Source organism: Mirounga leonina, unplaced genomic scaffold (genome assembly GCF_011800145.1).
Source record: "Mirounga leonina isolate KUSES-001 unplaced genomic scaffold, KU_Mleo_1.0 Mir_129, whole genome shotgun sequence".
In the NCBI taxonomy this organism is placed as follows: Eukaryota; Metazoa; Chordata; class Mammalia; order Carnivora; family Phocidae; genus Mirounga; species Mirounga leonina.
The window spans coordinates 22,608,786-22,628,223 of record NW_023270323.1 but is presented as its reverse complement, the minus strand read 5'-3'; the positions used below and the strand labels follow the sequence as shown (position 1 = coordinate 22,628,223).

At 39.6% G+C, this 19,438-nt stretch overlaps 1 protein-coding gene and 1 long non-coding RNA gene across 3 annotated transcripts in view; one reads left to right on the top strand and one right to left on the bottom strand.

Annotated features, from left to right (window-relative positions):
• The window catches only part of CXCL1 (C-X-C motif chemokine ligand 1), a 107,136-nt gene that overhangs the window by 56,509 nt on the left and 31,189 nt on the right, over positions 1–19,438 (top strand). The window contains exon 5 of one of the 2 annotated variants that reach the window (XM_035004809.1): positions 8,993–9,023. The exons of the other annotated variant lie outside the window; for it this stretch is intronic. Within the exon in view, the coding sequence (XP_034860700.1) occupies positions 8,993–9,008 (16 nt within the window). The 3' untranslated portion in view covers positions 9,009–9,023. Of the gene's footprint in view, positions 1–8,992; positions 9,024–19,438 lie in introns of those variants that run through there. 2 annotated transcript variants of the gene reach the window in all.
• LOC118010455 overlaps positions 1–19,438 on the bottom strand; it is a 43,835-nt gene that overhangs the window by 21,628 nt on the left and 2,769 nt on the right. Inside the window, exon 2 of the long non-coding RNA XR_004679206.1 lies at positions 7,958–8,029. This is a non-coding gene — a long non-coding RNA (uncharacterized LOC118010455). The remainder of the gene's footprint in view (positions 1–7,957; positions 8,030–19,438) is intronic.

Below are 19,438 nucleotides of genomic sequence, written 5' to 3'. Positions count from 1 at the left end.
ATCTAACAATTGGAAATATCTATGCCCCGAACATGGGAGCAGCCAATTATATAAGGCAATTCATAAGAAAAGCAAAGAAACACATCGACAACAATACAGTAATAGTGGGGGACTTTAACAACCCCCTCACTGAAATGGACAGATCATCTAAGCAAAAGATCAACAAGGAAATAAAGACTTTAAATGACACACTGGACCAAATGGACTTCACAGACATATTCAGAACATTCCATCCCAAAGCAACAGAATACACATTCTTCTCTAGTGCCCATGGAACATTCTCCAGAATCGATCACATCCTAGGTCACAAATCAGGTCTCAACCAGTACCAAAAGATTGGGATCATTCCCTGCCTGTTTTCAGAGCACAATGCTTTGAAACTAGAACTCAATCACAAGAGGAAAGTCGGAAAGAACTCAAATACATGGAGGCTAAAGAGCATCCTACTAAAGAATGAATGGGTCAACCAGGAAATGAAAGAAGAATTAAAAAAATTCATGGAAACCAATGAAAATAAAAACACAACTGTTCAAAATTTTTGGGATGCAGCAAAGGCAGTCCTAAGAGGAAAGTATATAGCAATACAAGCCTTTCTCAAGAAACAAGAAAGTTCTCAAATAGGATCCAACAGTACATTAAAAGGATTATTCACCACGACCAAGTGGGATTTATCCCTGGGCTGCAAGGTTGGTTCAACATCCACAAATCAATCAACGTGATACAATACATTAACAAAAGAAAGAACAAGAACCATATGATCCTCTCAATAGATGCAGAAAAAGCATCTGACAAAGTACAGCATCCTTTCTTGATCAAAACTCTTCACAGAGTAGGGATAGAGGGTACATACCTCAATATCATAAAAGCCATCTATGAAAAACCCACAGCGAATATCATTCTCAATGGGGAAAAACTGAGAGCTTTCCCCCTATGGTCAGGAACACAGCAGGGATGTCCACTATCACCACTGCTATTCAACATAGTATTAGAAGTCCTAGCCACAGCAATCACACAACAAAAAGAAATAAAAGGCATCCGAATCGGCAAAGAAGTCAAACTCTCACTCTTTGCAGATGATATGAAACTTTATATGGAAAACCCAAAAGACTCCACCCCAAAACTGCTAGAACTCACACAGGAATTCAGTAAAGTGGCAGGTTATAAAATCAATGCACAGAAATCAGTGGCATTCCTATATACCAACAAGAGAAGAAAGAGAAATTAAGGAGTCAATCCCATTTACAATTGCACCCAAAACCATAAGATACCTAGGAATAAATCTAACCAAAGAGGTAAAGGAGCTGTACTCAGAAAACTATAAAATACTCATGAAAGAAATTGAGGAAGACACAAAGAAATGGAAAAACTTTCCATGCTCATGGATTGGAAGAACAAATATTGTGAAGATGTCAATGCTACCTAGAGCAATCTACACATTCAATGCAATCCCCATCAAAATACCATCCACTTCTTTCAAAGAAATGGAACAAATAATCCTAAAATTTGTATGGAACCAGAAAAGACCCCGAATAGCCAGAGGAATGTTGAAAAAGAAAAGCAAAGCTGGCGGCATCACAATTCCGGACTTCAAGCTCTATTACAAAGCAGTCATCATCAAAACAGTATGGTACTGGCACAAAAACAGACGCATAGATCAACGGAACAGAATAGAGAGCCCAGAAATGGACCCTCAACTCTATGGTCAACTAATCTTTGACAAAGCAGGAAAGAATGTCCAATGGAAAAAAGACAGTCTCTTCAACAAATGGTGTTGGGAAAATTGGACAGCCACATGCAGAAGAATGAAACTGGACCATTTCCTTACACCACACACAAAAATAGACTCCAAATGGTTGAAAGACCTCAATGTGAGACAGGAGTCCATCAAAATCCTAAAGGAGAACACAGGCAGCAACCTCTCGACCTCAGCCGCAGCAACTTCTTCCTAGAAACATCACCAAAGGCAAGGGAAGCAAGGGCAAAAATGAACTATTGGGACTTCATCAAGATAAAAAGCTTTTGCACAGCAAAAGAAACAGTCAACAAAACCAAAAGACAACTGAGAATGGGAGAAGATACTTGCAAATAACATCAGATAAAGGGTAGTATCCAAAATCTATAAAGAACTTATCAAACTCAACACCCAAAGAACAAAGAATCCAGTCAAGAAATGGGCAGAAGACATGAACAGACATTTTTCCAAGGAAGACATCCTAATGGCCCACAGACACATGAAAAAGTGCTCAACATCGCTCGGCATCAGGGAAATCCAAATCAAAACCTCAATGAGATACCACCTCACACCAGCCAGAATGGCTAAAATTAACAAGTCAGGAAACGACAGATGTTGGCGAGGATGCAGAGAAAGGGGAACCCTCCTACATTGTTGGTGGGAATGCAAGCTGGTGCAACCACTCTGGAAAACAGTATGGAGGTTCCTCAAAAGTTGAAAATAGAGCTACCCTATGACCCAGCAATTGCACTACTGGGTATTTACCTCAAAGATACAAATGTAGGGATCCGAAGGGGTATGTGCACCCCAATGTTTATAGCAACAATGTCCACAATAGCCAAAGTGTGGAAAGAGCCAAGATGTCCATCGACAGATGAATGGATAAAGAAGATGTGGTATATATATATATACACAATGGAATATTATGCAGCCATCAAAAGGAATGAGCTCTTGCCATTTGCAGCGACGTGGATGGCACTGGAGGGTATTATGCTGAGCGAAAGAAGTCAATCAGAGAAAGACATGTATCATATGACCTCAGTGATATGAGGAATTCTTAATCTCAGGAAACAAACTGAGGGTTGCTGGAGTGGGGGGTGGGGTGGGAGGGATGGGGTGGCTGGGCGATAGACACTGGGAAGGGTATGTGCTATGGTGAGCGCTGTGAATTGTGCAAGACTGTTGAATCACAGATCTGTACCTCTGAAACAAATAATGCAATATATGTTAAGAAAAAAAAAAAGAAGAAGATAGCAGGAGGGGAAGAATGAAGGGGGGAAATCAGGGGGGGAGATGAACCATGAGAGACGATGGACTCTGAAAAACAAACTGAGGGTTCTAGAGGAGAGGGGGGTGGGAGGATGGGTTAGCCAGGTGATGGGTATTAAAGAGGGCACGTTCTGCATGGAGCACTGGGTGTTATGCACAAACAATGAATCATGGAACACTACATCAAAAACTAATGATGTATTGTATGGTGATTAACATAACAATAAAAAATAAAAAAAATCTTTAGGAAAAAAACCACTCATCTTAGTTTAATCTCAGGATGGTGGTAGTGTAACTTCTGGTGCTCTGCCTCTCACTTGCCTTAGTTCTCTATTATAGTACACAACGTACTGTAACAGAGATCTTATAATTCTGGGATCTGTTTAACACTTGCTCAAGAGTTTACAACACTTACACATTTTCCCCAAAGGACATGACTTCTTCACAGTCCCTGCGGTTAGTTGTGGGGTTTGGAGATTTTCAGCTACAAATTTAAACATCTAAGTGTGGTCTGCCTTTAGAAAACACTGGACTGAGCCAGACACCCTTGATCCCTTTTTATGATTCTACTCAATATGTTGAGAAACCTCTGACCCTCCCCAGGCAAGTCTTTCCATTTGTAACAGAGCCACCCAGCACTTAACTGTATTCCAGACTAAAAGGAACGGAGTTAATAGACCTGGGAGCCTCTTGGATACCGAAATCAGGAATGGGCCTAATTCCACTGTACTTTCTTGTGTTTGTAATCTAAAGTATTTCTATTAGTTACTTTTATTTTGATATAGTTGGAAATATGCTTCAACTACAAAAGAAGAAAGAATGATATTTCATACTTTAATAATTGAATTCTGATACAGGGAAATCAAACTATAAGTGGGAACAACAAAATCACTTAAAGTACTGAATGATATACTACTTCTTCACATCTCTTTCTGAACCTCATTCTGATCAAGTCAATACTATGTTGCCTACTAATACCAAGGATACCATTGCTTTGGATAAAACAATGCCCGAATCTACAGCACAGTCCCCGAAGAGAAGAATGGCACCTAGGAGCACACATAAACAGACATATAAGCCCTTCCTACACTAAGGCTCTAGGTATGAAAACATAAGTTGGGAGGGAGAGGAGGAGTATGGGCAGAAAGGGTTGCATGTGGCTGCAAAGCTCATTTTTTGCCATTTTACTTTTGGCATGAGTGTGTGTGCAGGGGGGAGGGCTCATGTTTGTGCGTTGTTAGGGTGTTGTTACGAGGTAGTCTGCAATGAAATATAATGCCCACGTATTTTCCTTTTAGAGATGGCTTTTAGTTCTGCAAATTCTTTTTAAAGTTCATTGCTCTTAGCTTTGGATTATTCATTCATCATAGCATCAAGCACTATAACCAGATCAATGACTTATTTTATCTGCAGCACTGAGGTGGGGGTGGAGCTAGGGCATGGGGAGTGGGGGTAATTTTTATTTGGAAGGAGAGATAGAGGATCTGGAGGGCAGGATCTGGTCTGCCAGAGAGCAGTGACAAAGCTGTAGATGCAAGGAATTGGTGGTGGGGGGGGACACCAAAAGGCTTGTGAAGGTAGAAAGGTGAGAAAAAGAAAAATTGTTTAACAATTGTGACTTCGCAGTTTTGCCTGGTGAATTCACAATAATATGTCCAGATTAGTACAAAGATGACCAAACTCCCTATTGATTCATCCGGGTTTTCCCAGTCATGTGAGGTCCCCAACTGGAAAAAGAAAGGGATTCATTTTAAAAAATTGTGAAAGAGAGAAGTGTATACGTTTCTACGCCCCCTCACATACATGAGGGTTTGAGCCAGTTTCCCCTTCATTTTTAATTACCAGTATATTAAAAATTGGGATTTATATCTCCAAATATTTATCTTTTATAATTATCATGCGATATATCAAGAAATGCCCAGAAGAAATTGATGGCTCAGAGGAAGAGAAATGAGACAGCTAGTACAGAGTTATCTGCATGATGGGATCAATTACAAGGAGACTTTTGATATAAAGTAAAAGGCTGTAAAAAAAAAAAATGTCCTACACTGAGAAGTACATACCTTTAAAGTTAAAAGGATGATTTAACCACCAATTCTTATAAATCTTACCCCTCAATAGCTTTTGGATCCATGCCGGTCACTCTAGCTGCCTTGTCCCTACCCATATATCTGTCACCTGGGATATTATTATAAACCAACTTGGAAGTTATCCTCAGCTGTTCTTTTTTCCTCACACATTCCATATCCACTACAGCAGGATATCTTGGTTCACTTTCAAAGTTTAATCATGTGCACTATTACCCTCCTGGCCTGGGCCACCATCTTCAGCCACTTGAATGACTGCAATGACCTCTTCACTGGTATCCTTAAGCTCACGCATATCTACTCCTGATGCACTCCCAGTAAGGTCCTTTCAAAATATACCAGAGCAGGACTCTCCATCATTAGCTCCCCTCTCTCAGAGTTAATGTCCCAGTTCCTGGAAATGAGTCAGGAGGTTTTGCATGCTGTGTCTTCTGTTCTTTCTCTGGTCACATTTTTGACAGTGTTTTCCCCCTTGCTCGCTCACTCCAGCCACACAGGGCTCCTTACTCTTCCTTAAACATCCAGCCACCACACTTCCATTTTACAACTATTTATTCTGCTTTGGAATTCTCTTCCACCAGGTATCTGCTTGGCTAAGTCCCTCACTTCCTTGAGATCTTTGCTCACACCTTCCCTTCCCCATGAGGACAACTTCCTCAAGCTGGCTCCTTTGTCCTTTCAACAAATCCCTCTCCGTTTTTAAGCACTTCCTTACTTTCTTGTGTAAGCAGTTACTCCAGGCTCCCTCCATACTTTTTCTTCAGCTGCTCTCAAGCCTTGCTTAAAGTGCCGCGCACCTGTGTGATTCGCTGTGTGGATCTTGTTGACCATAAAGGATAACATGGGAGAGGAGATGCCCAGCATTCACCCCTCCACTGACATCTGCTCAAGGCAGCAGCTGCCTGTCACAACACCTCACCCAGAATTCCAGATACCCACAGCATCCACATAAACTCCTTAAAATTCCATGACATTCTGGAGCTAATGTTTTATTAAATTAATTTAACAATAAGCACATTCACTTGTGTCCTCTTAAAACTGCGTGGTCTCCTGTCATCTTGGATCATATCCTTTCACATTTGAAGCCCGAGATTTGGGTATAGTTTCCAGCACTTGTTGGCTGTTGGATAAATATTTGATCTAGGAAAGGAAGGAAGGGCCATAAAGTATCCATTCTATCAACAATTCAGATAAGAAAAATATGGAATGATATACTCCGCAGAAATTCTGTGGCCAGTGCCTGGCAAGTTGCAGGTATATTGCAAGAGTAGCCAAAGTAAAAGCTGAAGAGTTTTCTGCAATCTGCTAGTTCTGAGATACAAGCAGCAGGATTTTTCGTGCATGGTTTATTGTATTTTCAATATTCCCATTGACAACATAATAAACCGGTTAAAAAAATTACGAGGAGGCATATTTGATGTTACTCCTGCTCAATCTCAAATTTTGGAGTTTCAAGAAAATTATTTTAAAGTGTAATGCTAAATTGAATTTTCCCCATTGAATCAGTACAAAGTAAATGACTGTCAAGAAATCATGTGTAACTACTAAGTGAAAACCACAAAACCAACTGATGAATTCTGAGCAGGAAGTACAAAATCCAAGAATATGCTTAGTGTGTTTATATTAAGTCAATGACTAATGAAACATTGATGCACTTTTATACAAACTAAAACAATGTTACAAATAACTGTGACCAGAGAAAGAACAGAAGACACAGCATGGCTTTGGAAAATAGCTACACTTCTAACTGTAAGAATAAAGCAAAGTTTAGGATTGTAATTAACTCTGGAAGCAGAGGAACAGAATAGTGGAGGAACATAGATATATTTGATAATAGTGATAAAGCTCTAGATCTGATGCTCATGGTGTGCAATCATGAGTGTGTGTTTTGATTATGGTTTTCATTATGCTTTAAACTTTATATCTTTGGTAAGTGTTTTTGTTTTGCATGTATCAGTTATTACATACATAATAAAATAGTACATAGTCAACATTTTGAAAACCACTGATCTAGTATACTAAGCCTTTGGTTTTCTCATATGTCAAATGGGGATAATAATCCTCATTAAATTGTCTTTAAAATTCAATGAAATAATATTAAAAATCTGCAACATAGTGCCTGGCATATATGCATATATTATTAACTCTATAGGTATATAAGTGACCATTTATGCTAAACTTTGTTCAAATTTTTAGTTTTTAAAAGTGCCATTTAGTTTTTGGTAAGTTTCAAAATATCATGTATAATAAATATTGCATTTGAATCCATCTTGAATTGTTTTAGGCATATAACTACTTGATGAAAGTGACTATCTTAATAACACATTTATCTTCAAAAAGAAGCACTGAACAGCCTTCTCTAAAATGCGGGAAGAATATCAAAATATGCCCTCCATCTAGTTGTCCTGATGGCTAGCCGCAAAAGTCCCTGCCACAAATTAACTGACAATAGAATCAACAATTCACGTAAAACATTAAGCTGGAAATTTTGGACATAAGATGAGTCACATATGATTATGAATTGTGATTTATCCACACTACAGTTAGAGTGTCTAATTTTACCTTCTTACTTACAAGACAGATGCAGGAAAGACTTTGCTAGAGTAAGTTCTACAATTCTGTCTTATTTCTACATCTGTTCCTGAGATAAAAATCAAATATGTGTGGAAAATCAAATATGAGTGGACACAATCAAAACAAGTCTCTCTCATTTACTTTGAAAAGTCTGTGAATTCACTCAAAATGTAATTATCTATATTTTGGCTAACCATATACTCAGATAAATAAGCTAAAAATTAAATTAAATTAAATTAAATTAAATTAAATTAATAAAGAAATAAGTAAGAGAAAAATATACATATACTCAGACCATCCAGTTGAATTCCAGGCTGCACTCTTTCAAGCAATGCTGGGCTGTCCACCCTTCTGACCACCTCTCCGTCTGCAAAAACAAACATGGAAGATATCCCACCATTTAAAGCTGGTTTTTGAGGCTCAATTCAGAATCAGTTGAGAAAAATCAGCACGGATATATTTAGATCTTTCCATTGAAGATGAAATTAATTATTGTCATCATCCCATGATACCGTGAGTCAAAGCAGTGATGGTAATGAAAGGCACTATTACGTCCTTACCATGTTCCAGGCAAAATGTTCAGCACTTTACATATGATCTCATTTAATTCTCACAAAAACCTTCATGAAAGAAGTATGATTACCTGGAAGTGACTTACCCAAGCTACACTGCTATTACATTCAACTTGAATACCAAACCTTCAACTCTAGCGCTAAGACTCTTAACCACTAATACTACCATATGGTGGTTCTTATATGCTCAGTTCCACCATATTAATTCTTTCACCATTTATTCAAATATTATGTATCAGTTGCAATCAATGGCCAAGCATTTCTTCTAGCATTACATTACCTAGCCTGGAAAGAATTTTTCATTGTCTGAAAGGAAATTTTTGAGGCTCCATTTGAAGACGTCAAAGATTCTGAGATAAGAGAAAGAAATAATGAATCAGTCATGATGTAACAAAACCTTTAATCTGACAGGATCTTTCTTGACAGGATCTTTGAGAATGTACAATCTGTAGTTTTGCTCTGTGTTCCAGGTAGAAGAAGAGGAGGAAAGGGTTCTGAAACTGTTTTGTAAGTACTCAGGTAAAGCCAAGAAATGAGTAATTGTTAACTAACCAATTTATAAAAGAGAGAAAAGGTAAAGATTAGAGATTTTTCTCAGCCCAGCATGCTAGGCCATGTACTATTTGAAGGGTTCAACGTTAATAGGATGATTTATTTACCTCTTTTATTGAGACTAATCTTGAAGAAAAATGTCTAGACACATTTAACAGCTCTCTTGCCCATTTAAAACCTATGAAGCTTGCTTTTCTCTCTTCTAGCCAAATGCACAACTGATTATTAAGTGGACCATCTGCACTTTGGATTATTATCACCACGGATTTTTGCGGCAGTGTCTTCTTGCCACCTGATTCATTTTCAATGAGTACAGAGCCAAGAGGGCTAAAGATGTGGGGCCACCTGGTGATGGATGAAGAAAAGTCCTGGAAACTGAACCCTGGGATTACAATTTTGGTTTCCATTTCTAAATCATTAATTTTCAACAAATACCTTTTGCAAAAGGGTATCCTATGGCAATAGCTGATTTTTGCTAATGAAGGGATGGTTACCAGTATCACCATATACTCAGTGACACTACTGACTTGTTTCTATGTGCCAGCCACTGCCATAAGCCTTTGGCACATACTATACCATTTAATGCTCAGAGAGATCCTATTAAGTAAGTGCCATCAGATCTCCATTTTACAGACGAGGCAACTGAGATTTAGAAGAAATAAGTAATTCATTTAAGTTCATGAAGAGAGCAAGTGTGATCTTAGGAAGCCTCAAAATATTCTGCTTGAAAATGTGGAAAGCAGTGTCGCTCTATATGAAAGTGCAAAATTACATGAAAATATTAAGAAGTAAATCAACATATTTACCCTTTTGTAACATTTTAAAGCTTCAAATTTTATTTATTTATTTGACAGAGAGAGAGAGCACAAGCAGGGGGAGAGGAAGAAACAGACTCCCCACTCAGCAGGGAGCCTGACTCATGGCTCAATCCCAGGAGCCTGAGATCATGACCTGAGCCGAAGGCAGCCGCTTAACCAACTGAGCCACCCAGGTGCCCCTCGAGGTGCATCTTATTAGTGTATTTTGGATTAGAGACTCTGTTTTTACAAAAACACAAATTAATAGGAAAACATTAAAATGTAGAAAGAACCATAAGAGATGATAATATGAATAAACTCAATAGTATAGAAATTTAAAAAGCATAAATATATTACATTCCCCATACTCGTAATGCTATGATCTTATTTTTTACCTTTATCTATGTTAAGTTAAAAGAGGGTATGTGTGTATATGTGTGTGTTTGTGTGTGTGTGCATGTGTGTGTGTGAAAACAAAAAGCAGATATTTTCTAGCTAGAATTAATACTAAATACCTTTGGATTCTATTATCAGTGTGCTGAAATTATTAGTGAATCATGTGCTCTATTTCTATATTTCTATAGAAATTCCTTCCGGGATTTCAGGTGATATCTTCAAAAGAAAAGTCATTACTTTTCCCCTATGTTGTTACTGTATTTCCTGTCCCCAGTGATGGCAGTACACATGGAGTTCCACTGCCCAGATTCCCCTTCAAGGAAGAACTTGCTGTTTCAGCTGCAGACACTTGCATTGACCAAAGTCGCACACTTCCTGGGGAACACTGCATCCAGTGGCTCAATGAGGGTATAAAGGTGGGTCATTTCAGCTCTAGGTGGGACGACAGTGTTTGCTCTGGGGCTTACCATGCTGGGTTGTCTAAGTTTATACAGGGTTTACATTGCAATGCAACTGTTCTCTTCTGCCCAATCCTGTTCCCTCCCCCTTCTTTTCATAGGTTTTGATCCATAAAATCTTTTTTTTTTATTTTTTTATTTTTAGGTTGCAAAATTTGTCCCAGTAGAAATTGGGTTTTTTGGGGTGCCTGGGTGGCTCAGTCATTAAGCGTCTGCCTTCGGCTCAGGTCATGATCCCAGGGTCCTGGGATCGAGCCCTGCATCGGGCTCTCTGCTCGGCCGGGAGCCTGCTTCTCCCTCTCCCACTCCCCCTGCTTGTGTTCCCTCTCTAGCTGTCTCTCTCTCTCTCTCTCTCTGTCAAATAAATAAAATAAAATCTTTAAAAAAAAAAGAAAAGAAATTGGGTTTTTATTGTTATGTTAATCATCATACATTACATCATTAGTTTTTGATGTAGTGTTCCATGATTCGTTGTTTGCGTATAGCACCCAGTGCTCCATTCAGTACGTACCCTCTTTAATACCCATCACCAGGCTAACCCATCCCCCCACCCTCTGGAACACTCAGTTTGTTTCTCAGAGTCCGTAGTCTCTCATGGTTCGTCTCCCCCACCGATTTCCCTCCCTTCATTTCTCCCTTCCTACTATCTTCTTCTTCTTTTTAACATATAATGTATTATTTGTTTCAGGGGTACAGGTCTGTGATTCATCAGTCTACACAATTCACAGTGCTCACCATAGCACATACCCTCCCCAATGTCTATCACACAGCCACCCCATCCCTCCCACCCCCCACCACTCCAGCAACCCTCAGTTTGTTTCCTGAGATTAAGAATTCCTCATATCAGTGAGGTCATATGATACTTGTCTTTCTCTGATTGACTTATTTTGCTCAGCATAATACCCTCCAGTTCCATCTACATCATTGCAAATGGCAAGATTTCATTCCTTTTGATGGCTGCATGATATTCCATTGTATATATATACCACATCTTCTTTATCCATTCATCTGTTGATGGACATCTTGGCTCTTTCCATACTTTGGCTATTGTGGACATTGCTGCTATAAACATCGGGGTGCATGTACCCCTTTGGATCACTACATTTGTATCTCTGGGGTAAATACCCAGTAGTGCAATTGCTGGGTCATAGGGCAGCTCTATTTTCAACTTTTGAGGAACCTCCATACTGTTTTCCAGATGGCTGCACCAGCTTGCATTCCCACCAACAGTGTAGGAGGATTCCCCTTTCTCTGCATCCTTGCCAAATTTGTCATTTCCTGACTTGTTAATTTTAGCCATTCTGACTGGTGTGAGGTGGTATCTCATTGAGGTTTTGATTTGGATTTCCCTGATGCCGAGCGATGTTGAGCACTTTTTCATGTGTCTGTGGGCCATTAGGATGTCTTCTTTGGAAAAATGTCTGTTCATGTCTTCTGCCCATTTCTTGATTGGATCATTTGTTCTTTGGGTGTTGAGTCTGATAAAAAAAAGTGGATGGTATTTTGATGGGGATTGCATTAAATGTGTAGACTGCTCTAGGTAACACTGACATCTTCACAATATTTGTTCTTCCAATCCATGAGCATGGAAAGTTTTTCCATTTCTTTGAATCTTCCTCAATTTCTTTCATGAGTATTTTATAGTTTTCTGAGTACAGCTCCTTTGCCTCTTTGGTTAGATTTATTCCTAGGTATTTATGGTTTGGGGTGCAATTGTAAATGGGATCAACTCCTTAAGTTCTCTTTCTTCTGTCTTGTTGTTGGTGTATAGGAATGCCACTGATTTCTGTGCATTGATTTTATATCCTGCCACTTTACTGAATTCCTGTGTGAGTTCTAGCAGTTTTGGGGTGGAGTCTTTTGGGTTTTCCACATAAAGCATCATATCATCTGCAAAGAGTGAGAGTTTGACTTCTTCTTTGCCGATTCGGATGCCTTTTATTTCTTTTTGTTGTCTGATTGCTGTGGCTAGGACTTCTAATACTATGTTGAATAGCAGTGGTGATAGTGGACATCCCTGCCGTGTTCCTGACCATAGGGGGAAAGCTCTCAGTTTTTCCCCATTGAGAATGATATTCGCTGTGGGTTTTTCATAGATGGCTTTTATGATATTGAGGTATGTACTCTCTATCCCTACTCTGTGAAGAGTTTTGATCAAGAAAGGATGCTGTACTTTGTCAGATGCTTTTTCTGCATCTATTGAGAGGATCAGATGGTTCTTGTTCTTTCTTTTGTTAATGTATTGTATCACGTTGATTGATTTGTGGATGTTGAACCAACCTTGCAGCCCAGGGATAAATCCCACTTGGTCGTGGTGAATAATCCTTTTAATGTACTGTTGGATCCTATTGGCTAGTATTTTGGTGAGAATTTTTGCATCCATGTTCATCAGGGATATTGATCAGTAATTCTCCTTTTTGATGGGGTCTTTGTCTGGTTTTGGGATCAAGGTAATGCTGGCCTCCTAAAACGAGTTTGGAAGTTTTCCTTCCATTTCTATTTTTTGGAACAGTTTCAGAAGAATAGGTATTAATTCTTCTTGAAATGTTTGGTAGAATTCCCCTGGGAAGCCATCTGGCCCTGGGCTCTTGTTTGTTGGGAGATTTTTGATGACTGCTTCAATTTCCTTAGTGGTTATAGGTCTGTTCAGATTTTCTATTTCTTCCTGGTTCAGTTTTGGTGTCTCTACATCTCTAGGAATGCATCCATTTCTTCCAGGTTATCTAATTTGCTGACATAGAGTTGCTCCTAATATGTTCTTATAATTGTTTGTATTTCTTTGGTGTTGGTTGTGATCTCTCCTCTTTCATTCATGATTTTATTCATTTGGGTCATTTCTCTCTTCTTTTTGATAAGCCTGGTTATCAATCTTATTAATTCTTTCAAAGAACAAGCTCCTAGTCTCGTTGATCTGTTCTACTGTTCTTTTGGTTTCTATTTCATTGATTTCTGCTCTGAACTTTATTATCTCTCTTCTCCGGATGGGTTTAGGCTTTATTTGCTGTTCTTTCTCTAGCCCCTTTAGGTGTAGGGTTAGGTTGTGTATATGAGACTTTTCTTGTGTCTTGAGAAAGGCTTGTATTGCTATATACTTTCCTCTTAGGACTGCCTTTGCTGCATCCCAAAGATTTTGAACAGTTGTGTTTTTATTTTCATTGGTTTCCATGAATTTTTTTAATTCTTCTTTCATTTCCTGGTTGACCCATTCATTCTTTAGTAGGATGCTCTTTAGCCTCCAAGTATTTGAGTTCTTTCCGACTTTCCTCTTGTGATTGAGTTCTAGTTTCACAGCATTGTGCTCTGAAAACAGGCAGGGAATGATCCCAATCTTTTGGTACTGGTTGAGACCTGATTTGTGACCTAGGATGTGATCGATTCTGGAGAATGTTCCATGGGCACTAGAGAAGAATGTGTATTCTGTTGCTTTGGGATGGAATGTTCTGAATATGTCTGTGAAGTCCATTTGGTCCAGTGTGTCATTTAAAGTCTTTATTTCCTTGTTGATCTTTTGCTTAGATGATCTGTCCATTTCAGTGAGGGGGATGTTAAAGTCCCCCACTATTACTGTATTGTTGTCGATGTGTTTCTTTGCTTTTCTTATGAATTGCCTTATATAATTGGCTGCTCCCATGTTCGGGGCATAGATATTTACAATTGTTAGATCTTCTTGTTGGATAGACCCTTTAAGTGGGATATAGTGTCCTTCCTCATCTCTTATTAGAGTCTTTGGTTTAAAATCTAATTTGTCTGATAGAAGGATTGCCACCCCAGCTTTCTTTTGGTGTCCATTAGCATGGTAAATGGTTTTCCACCCCCTCACTTTCAATCTGGGGGTGTCTTTGGGTTTAAAATGAGTCTCTTGCAGACAGCATATTGATGGGTCTTGTTTTTTTTTATCCAATCTGATAGCCTGTGTCTTTTGATTGGGGCATTTAGCCCATTTACATTCAGGGTAACTATTGAAAGATAGGAATTTAGTGCCATTGTATTTCCTGTAAGATGACTGTTACTGTGTATTGTCTGTGTTCCTTTCTGGTCTATGTTGCTTTTAGGCTCTCTCTTTGCTTAGAGGACCCCTTTCAATATTTCTTGTAGGGCTGGTTTCGTGTTTGCAAATTCCTTTAGTTTTTGTTTGTCCTGGAAGCTTTTTATCTCTCCTTCTATTTTCAATGACAGCCTAGCTGGATATAGTATTCTCGGCTGCATATTTTTCTCCTTTAGTGCTCTGAATATATCATGCCAGTCCTTTCTGGCTTGCCAGGTCTCTGTGGATAGGTCTGTGGCCAATCTAATGTTTCTACCATTGTAGGTTACAGATCTTTTGTTCCAAGCTGCTTGCAAGATTTTCTCTTTGTCTCTGAGACTCATAAGTTTTACTATTAGATGTCGGGGTGTGGACCTATTTTTATTGATTTTGAGAGGGGTTCTCTGTGCCTCCTGGATTTTGATGCCTGTTTCCTTCCTCCAAATTAGGGAAGTTCTCTGCTCTAATTTGCTCCAATATACCTTCTGCCCCTCTCTCTCTTTCTTCTTCTTCTGGGATCCCAATTATTCTAATATTGTTTCATCTTATGGTATCACTTATCTCTTGAATTCTGCCCTCGTGATCCAGTAGTTGTTTATCTCTTTTTTTCTCAGCTTCTTTATTTTCCATTATTTGGTCTTCTATATTACTAATTTCTCTTCTGCCTCATTTATCCTAGCAGTTAGTGCCCCCATTTTTGATTGCACCTCATTAATAGCCTTTTTGATTTCAACTTGTTTAGATTTTAGTTCTTTTATTTCTCCAGAAAGGGTTTCTCTAATATTTTCCATGCTTTTTTCAAGCCCAGCTAGTATCTTTAAAGTGATGAATCTGAACTCTAGATCCGACATCTTACTAATGTCCATATTGATTAGGTCCCTGGCAGTCGGTACTGCATCTTGTTCTTTTTTTTGAGGTGATTTTTTCTGTCTTGTCATTTTGTCCAGATGATAATAGATGAATGAGAGAACAAAATGCTAACAGGGTAACAATGACCCCAGAATAATATACACTAAACAAATCAGAAGAGACCTGAAACCAGGGGGAAAGAAAGGGAAAGAAAGAAAAGAGAGGAAAAAAAAGAAAAAGATAATAAAAAAAAAAAAGAATATGATCAAATATGATCAGGCTGGTGCATATATCACTGCCACACTCTAGATTTTGGGCATATTTTGGTCTGTTAGAGGAAAGTGCCTCTCAAAATTTTAAAGAAAGAAAAGCTTATATATGTATAAAAATAAGGGTAAATATGATGAAGGGATGGAATATGACTGTAAAGATGAAAATTATAAAAGATTTTATAAAAGTAATTGATAAGATAAGAAGTTGGTTGAAAAAAGAAAGAAGAGTAATTAGAAAAAAGAAAGGGAGAGAATGTGATCAGGCAGGAGACTAGAACAAAGCCATACACTAGAGGTTTAGGGTATATTTTGGTCTTTTTAGAAAAAACTGTATCCCAAAATTTTAAAGAGAGAACAACTTATATATATACCAAAAAAAGGTTAACTACTATGAAGGGATAGAATATGACTATAAAAATTAAAAATAAAAAAGATTTTTTAAAAAGGGATTGATAAGATATTGGTTAAAAAAGGGAAAAAGATAAATTCAAAAAAAAGAAAATTAAAAAAATTAACTTTGAAAGACTAAAGAGTCATGGTAAAAAAGCCATGAATTCTATGTGCAATATTCCCCTAGCTCTGGAGTTCTGCCGTTCTCATTGATGGGTAAACTTGGTCTTGGCTGGCTGTTCTTGCTGATCTTCTCGGGGAGGGCCTGTTGCCGTGGGTCCCAGATGTCTTTGCCGGAGGTGGAATTGCCCCGCCCTTGCCAGGCCTGGGCTAAGTAATCTGCTCAGGTTTGCTCTCAGGAGCTTTTGTTCCCTGCAAGCTTCCCGTACAGCTTTGGAGGAGGAGAGTGATAATGGCGGCCTCCCAATCTCCACCCCAGAGGAGCTGAGAACTCGGGGTCCCACTCCTCAGTGAGCCCCCAGAGAAAAACAGTCGGTCACTCCCGTCTCCCCGGTCTCTGGCCGCACTCTGTGCTCACCTGGCCTGTGACCAAGCATTTCTATCTCTGGCACCCGACCCCATGTGGAGTCTCCAAACCCAGCAGATCCCTGCGGTGCGCTCCCGCGCGGCTCCTCCTGTGGGAGGAAGGTGAGTCTCCCCGGACCTGCCGCTTGTTGGGTCCCTGCTGGAGGAGCAGGGGCCCGACTGTGCCGCGGATCACGGTTTATGGCAACCCTGAGCTGAGAGCCCGCACCTCAGCTCCGTCTCTGCAGCCGGCTTCCCCGCTCCGATACCTGGGAGCTCTGCTGCACTCAGGCACCCCCGGTCTTTCTGTGACCCCAAGGGTCCTGAGATCACACTGTCCCAATGAGGGTTCCACCCCTGGCTTAGCCACTGGAGCGACATCCCTCAGCGGAGCAGACTTCTAAAAGTTCCGATATTGTGCTCCGCTGCTCTATCACTTGCCGGTAGCGGCTGACGGAGGCCCCCTCCCCCGCCGTCTATCCTCCCGAATATCGCCTTGGATTCACTTCTCTGCATGTCCTTCCTTCCAGAAAGTGGTCGCTTTTCTGTTCAGAGAGTTGTTGCTATTCTTTTCTTCAATCTCCTGTTGAGTTCGTAGGTGTTCAGATGGTTTGATCCCTATCCAGCTGAATTCCTGGGACCAGATGAAATTTAGTTCTCCTATTCCTCCACCATCTTGCTCCTCCCCCCCATAAAATGTCTTTAAATTCAAAATCATTTCACAATCTGCATCCTGTGTGTTTGTGGTAAAAAAACACATGACATGAAATCTATCACCTTAGCCAAGTTTAAGTGGACAGCACAATGATCTTAACTATATGCACATTGTTGTACACCAGATCTCTAGAACGTCAGCGTCTGCTTCTTGAGAAGCCGATCTGTGACAACGCTTTAATGATCTAAATCCTCTTCAGATGTTTTGGAGTGCTGCTCTCATTTCTCAGTCATACCCCGGAAGGTTTGCAATATGAAATTGCAATGGTGAAAAACATGGCAGACAACATAAAATGCAGAATGTTTGCAATGATCACATCCCTTTCTGTGGCATCTGTGAGAATTTCCCATACAGCTTGAAGATTGGAGTTTTTCTTTTCCTAGCCCTCTTGAGAAGTAGATAGGAACTGGAAGGCTTTGTCCTGGGAAGCTCTAAGCAAACTGCTGAAGGTATTTTTTTTTTTTTTATTGGAGAGAGGCCAAAAGCAATGTGTCAGGTATCTAACAAAGTTTTTGACTTAAATCTTTCCTGAAGTCTTGAGCATGATATTTGGAGTTTTAGAGTAAATTGTATTTACTCAAAATTGATGTCACATCAAAACTCCATGCTTTGGTATCTGTATCTGTAAAATGGGGAGTTTAGGCTATTATAATCATTTCAATTTCAATATGGTAATTTAAAGATGGTGGAAAATTTTTTGCTATTCCTTCCATTGAGAGGAGGAATCAAATTCCCCTCCTCTTGACTCTGAGTTGATATTAGTGACTTTCTTAATAAATAGGATGTGGCACAAGAGATGTGGCATGAATTTCGAGCTAGATCAGACAAAGCCTGAGGCTGCCCCTTGATCTCTAGGACCATTCTCCGTGGAAGCCTCTGCGCAGACCAACATTTTTCTGGGGACCAGACTAGCGTTTTTCTGAGCAGCAGAGTTGGAGGGAGGACTTACAAAAGGGCAGGGGGAAACTTTTGAGGGTAATGGATATATTCATTATCTTTGCTCTGATGATGGTTTCAGGGACGTATACATATATCAAAGTTCATCAGATTATAAATTTTAAATATGTAAAGTTATTATAGGGAAATTATGCCCTAATAAAACTATAAAATGAAAGCGAGACATTGGTGAGCTCTGAGAATTTCCCTAGGAACCAGAAAGCTGGGTCCAGCGGATCCATAGCTGAAAAAAAAAAAAAAAGTCACCAGAATTTCACAGTAGAATTAGGCTGACAAAGGTAATGCAACTGTCCCTCACTGGACGGGGACACCACAGATTGCATCATTGGCCTCTGGACTCCTGGAAAGTGGTTACTTTTATGAGAGTGATTGCTTTTGGTACTGCATCTGACAAGGGAGGCATCTGCCCCCACCAATTGCCAGGTTAATTTAGCTCTTCCAGGTGAGTTTCATCACAGACCATCTTGTTTGTAGGTATACTGAATCCTACTGGGACTGCTTAGATAAGCCCGGGAGCATCTATTTAAATTCATAAAAACCTCATTGAGGAAGCAAAAGTGGTTTTCTTCTAAGCTTCAATAGCTCCGTACCTGGCATTATCATCTCACAAGCTAACCATGAAACCCTGGCTTCAAAGAAAGCTAAACAGTTCATGAAAAGGCATGGCAGTTAAATATTTGTCAGCCTGAGTTGACCAATAAAAATATGGAACCCTTGGGCGCCTGGGTGGCTCAGTTGGTTAAGCGACTGTCTTCGGCTCAGGTCATGATCCTGGAGTCCTGGGATCGAGTCCCGCATCGGGCTCCCTGCTCAGCAGGGAGTCTGCTTCTCCCTCTGACCCTCCTTCCTCTCATGCTCTCTGTCTCTCATTCTCTCTCTCGCAAATAAATAAAATCTTAAAAAAAAAATATGGAACCCCACAGTTAGTCACATTTTTTTCAGGACTTTTTGCACTATGACAATCTGAAAAGCGCTCTGATAATAAGTAGAATAATTGTACTGGCCAATGTTCTTTAATAGATGTCCTTAGGCCATTGGTTCCCAACAAAACAATCCTTGCTTCTTTTATACATATCAAGTATCCTTTCTATCCAGAAAATACACCTTGACTGTAGCACAAAGCTTCTCCTCTAATTTGTCCTTCTATTTCCCAGGTACTTGGGTTTCCCCCAAGTAAAAGCTGTTTAAATCCAACTCATGGGGTTTTCTATAGATGCCTAGGAGAGAAAAAGAGTATGCTTTATTTTCTTTTTTCCCTATCTCTTATCT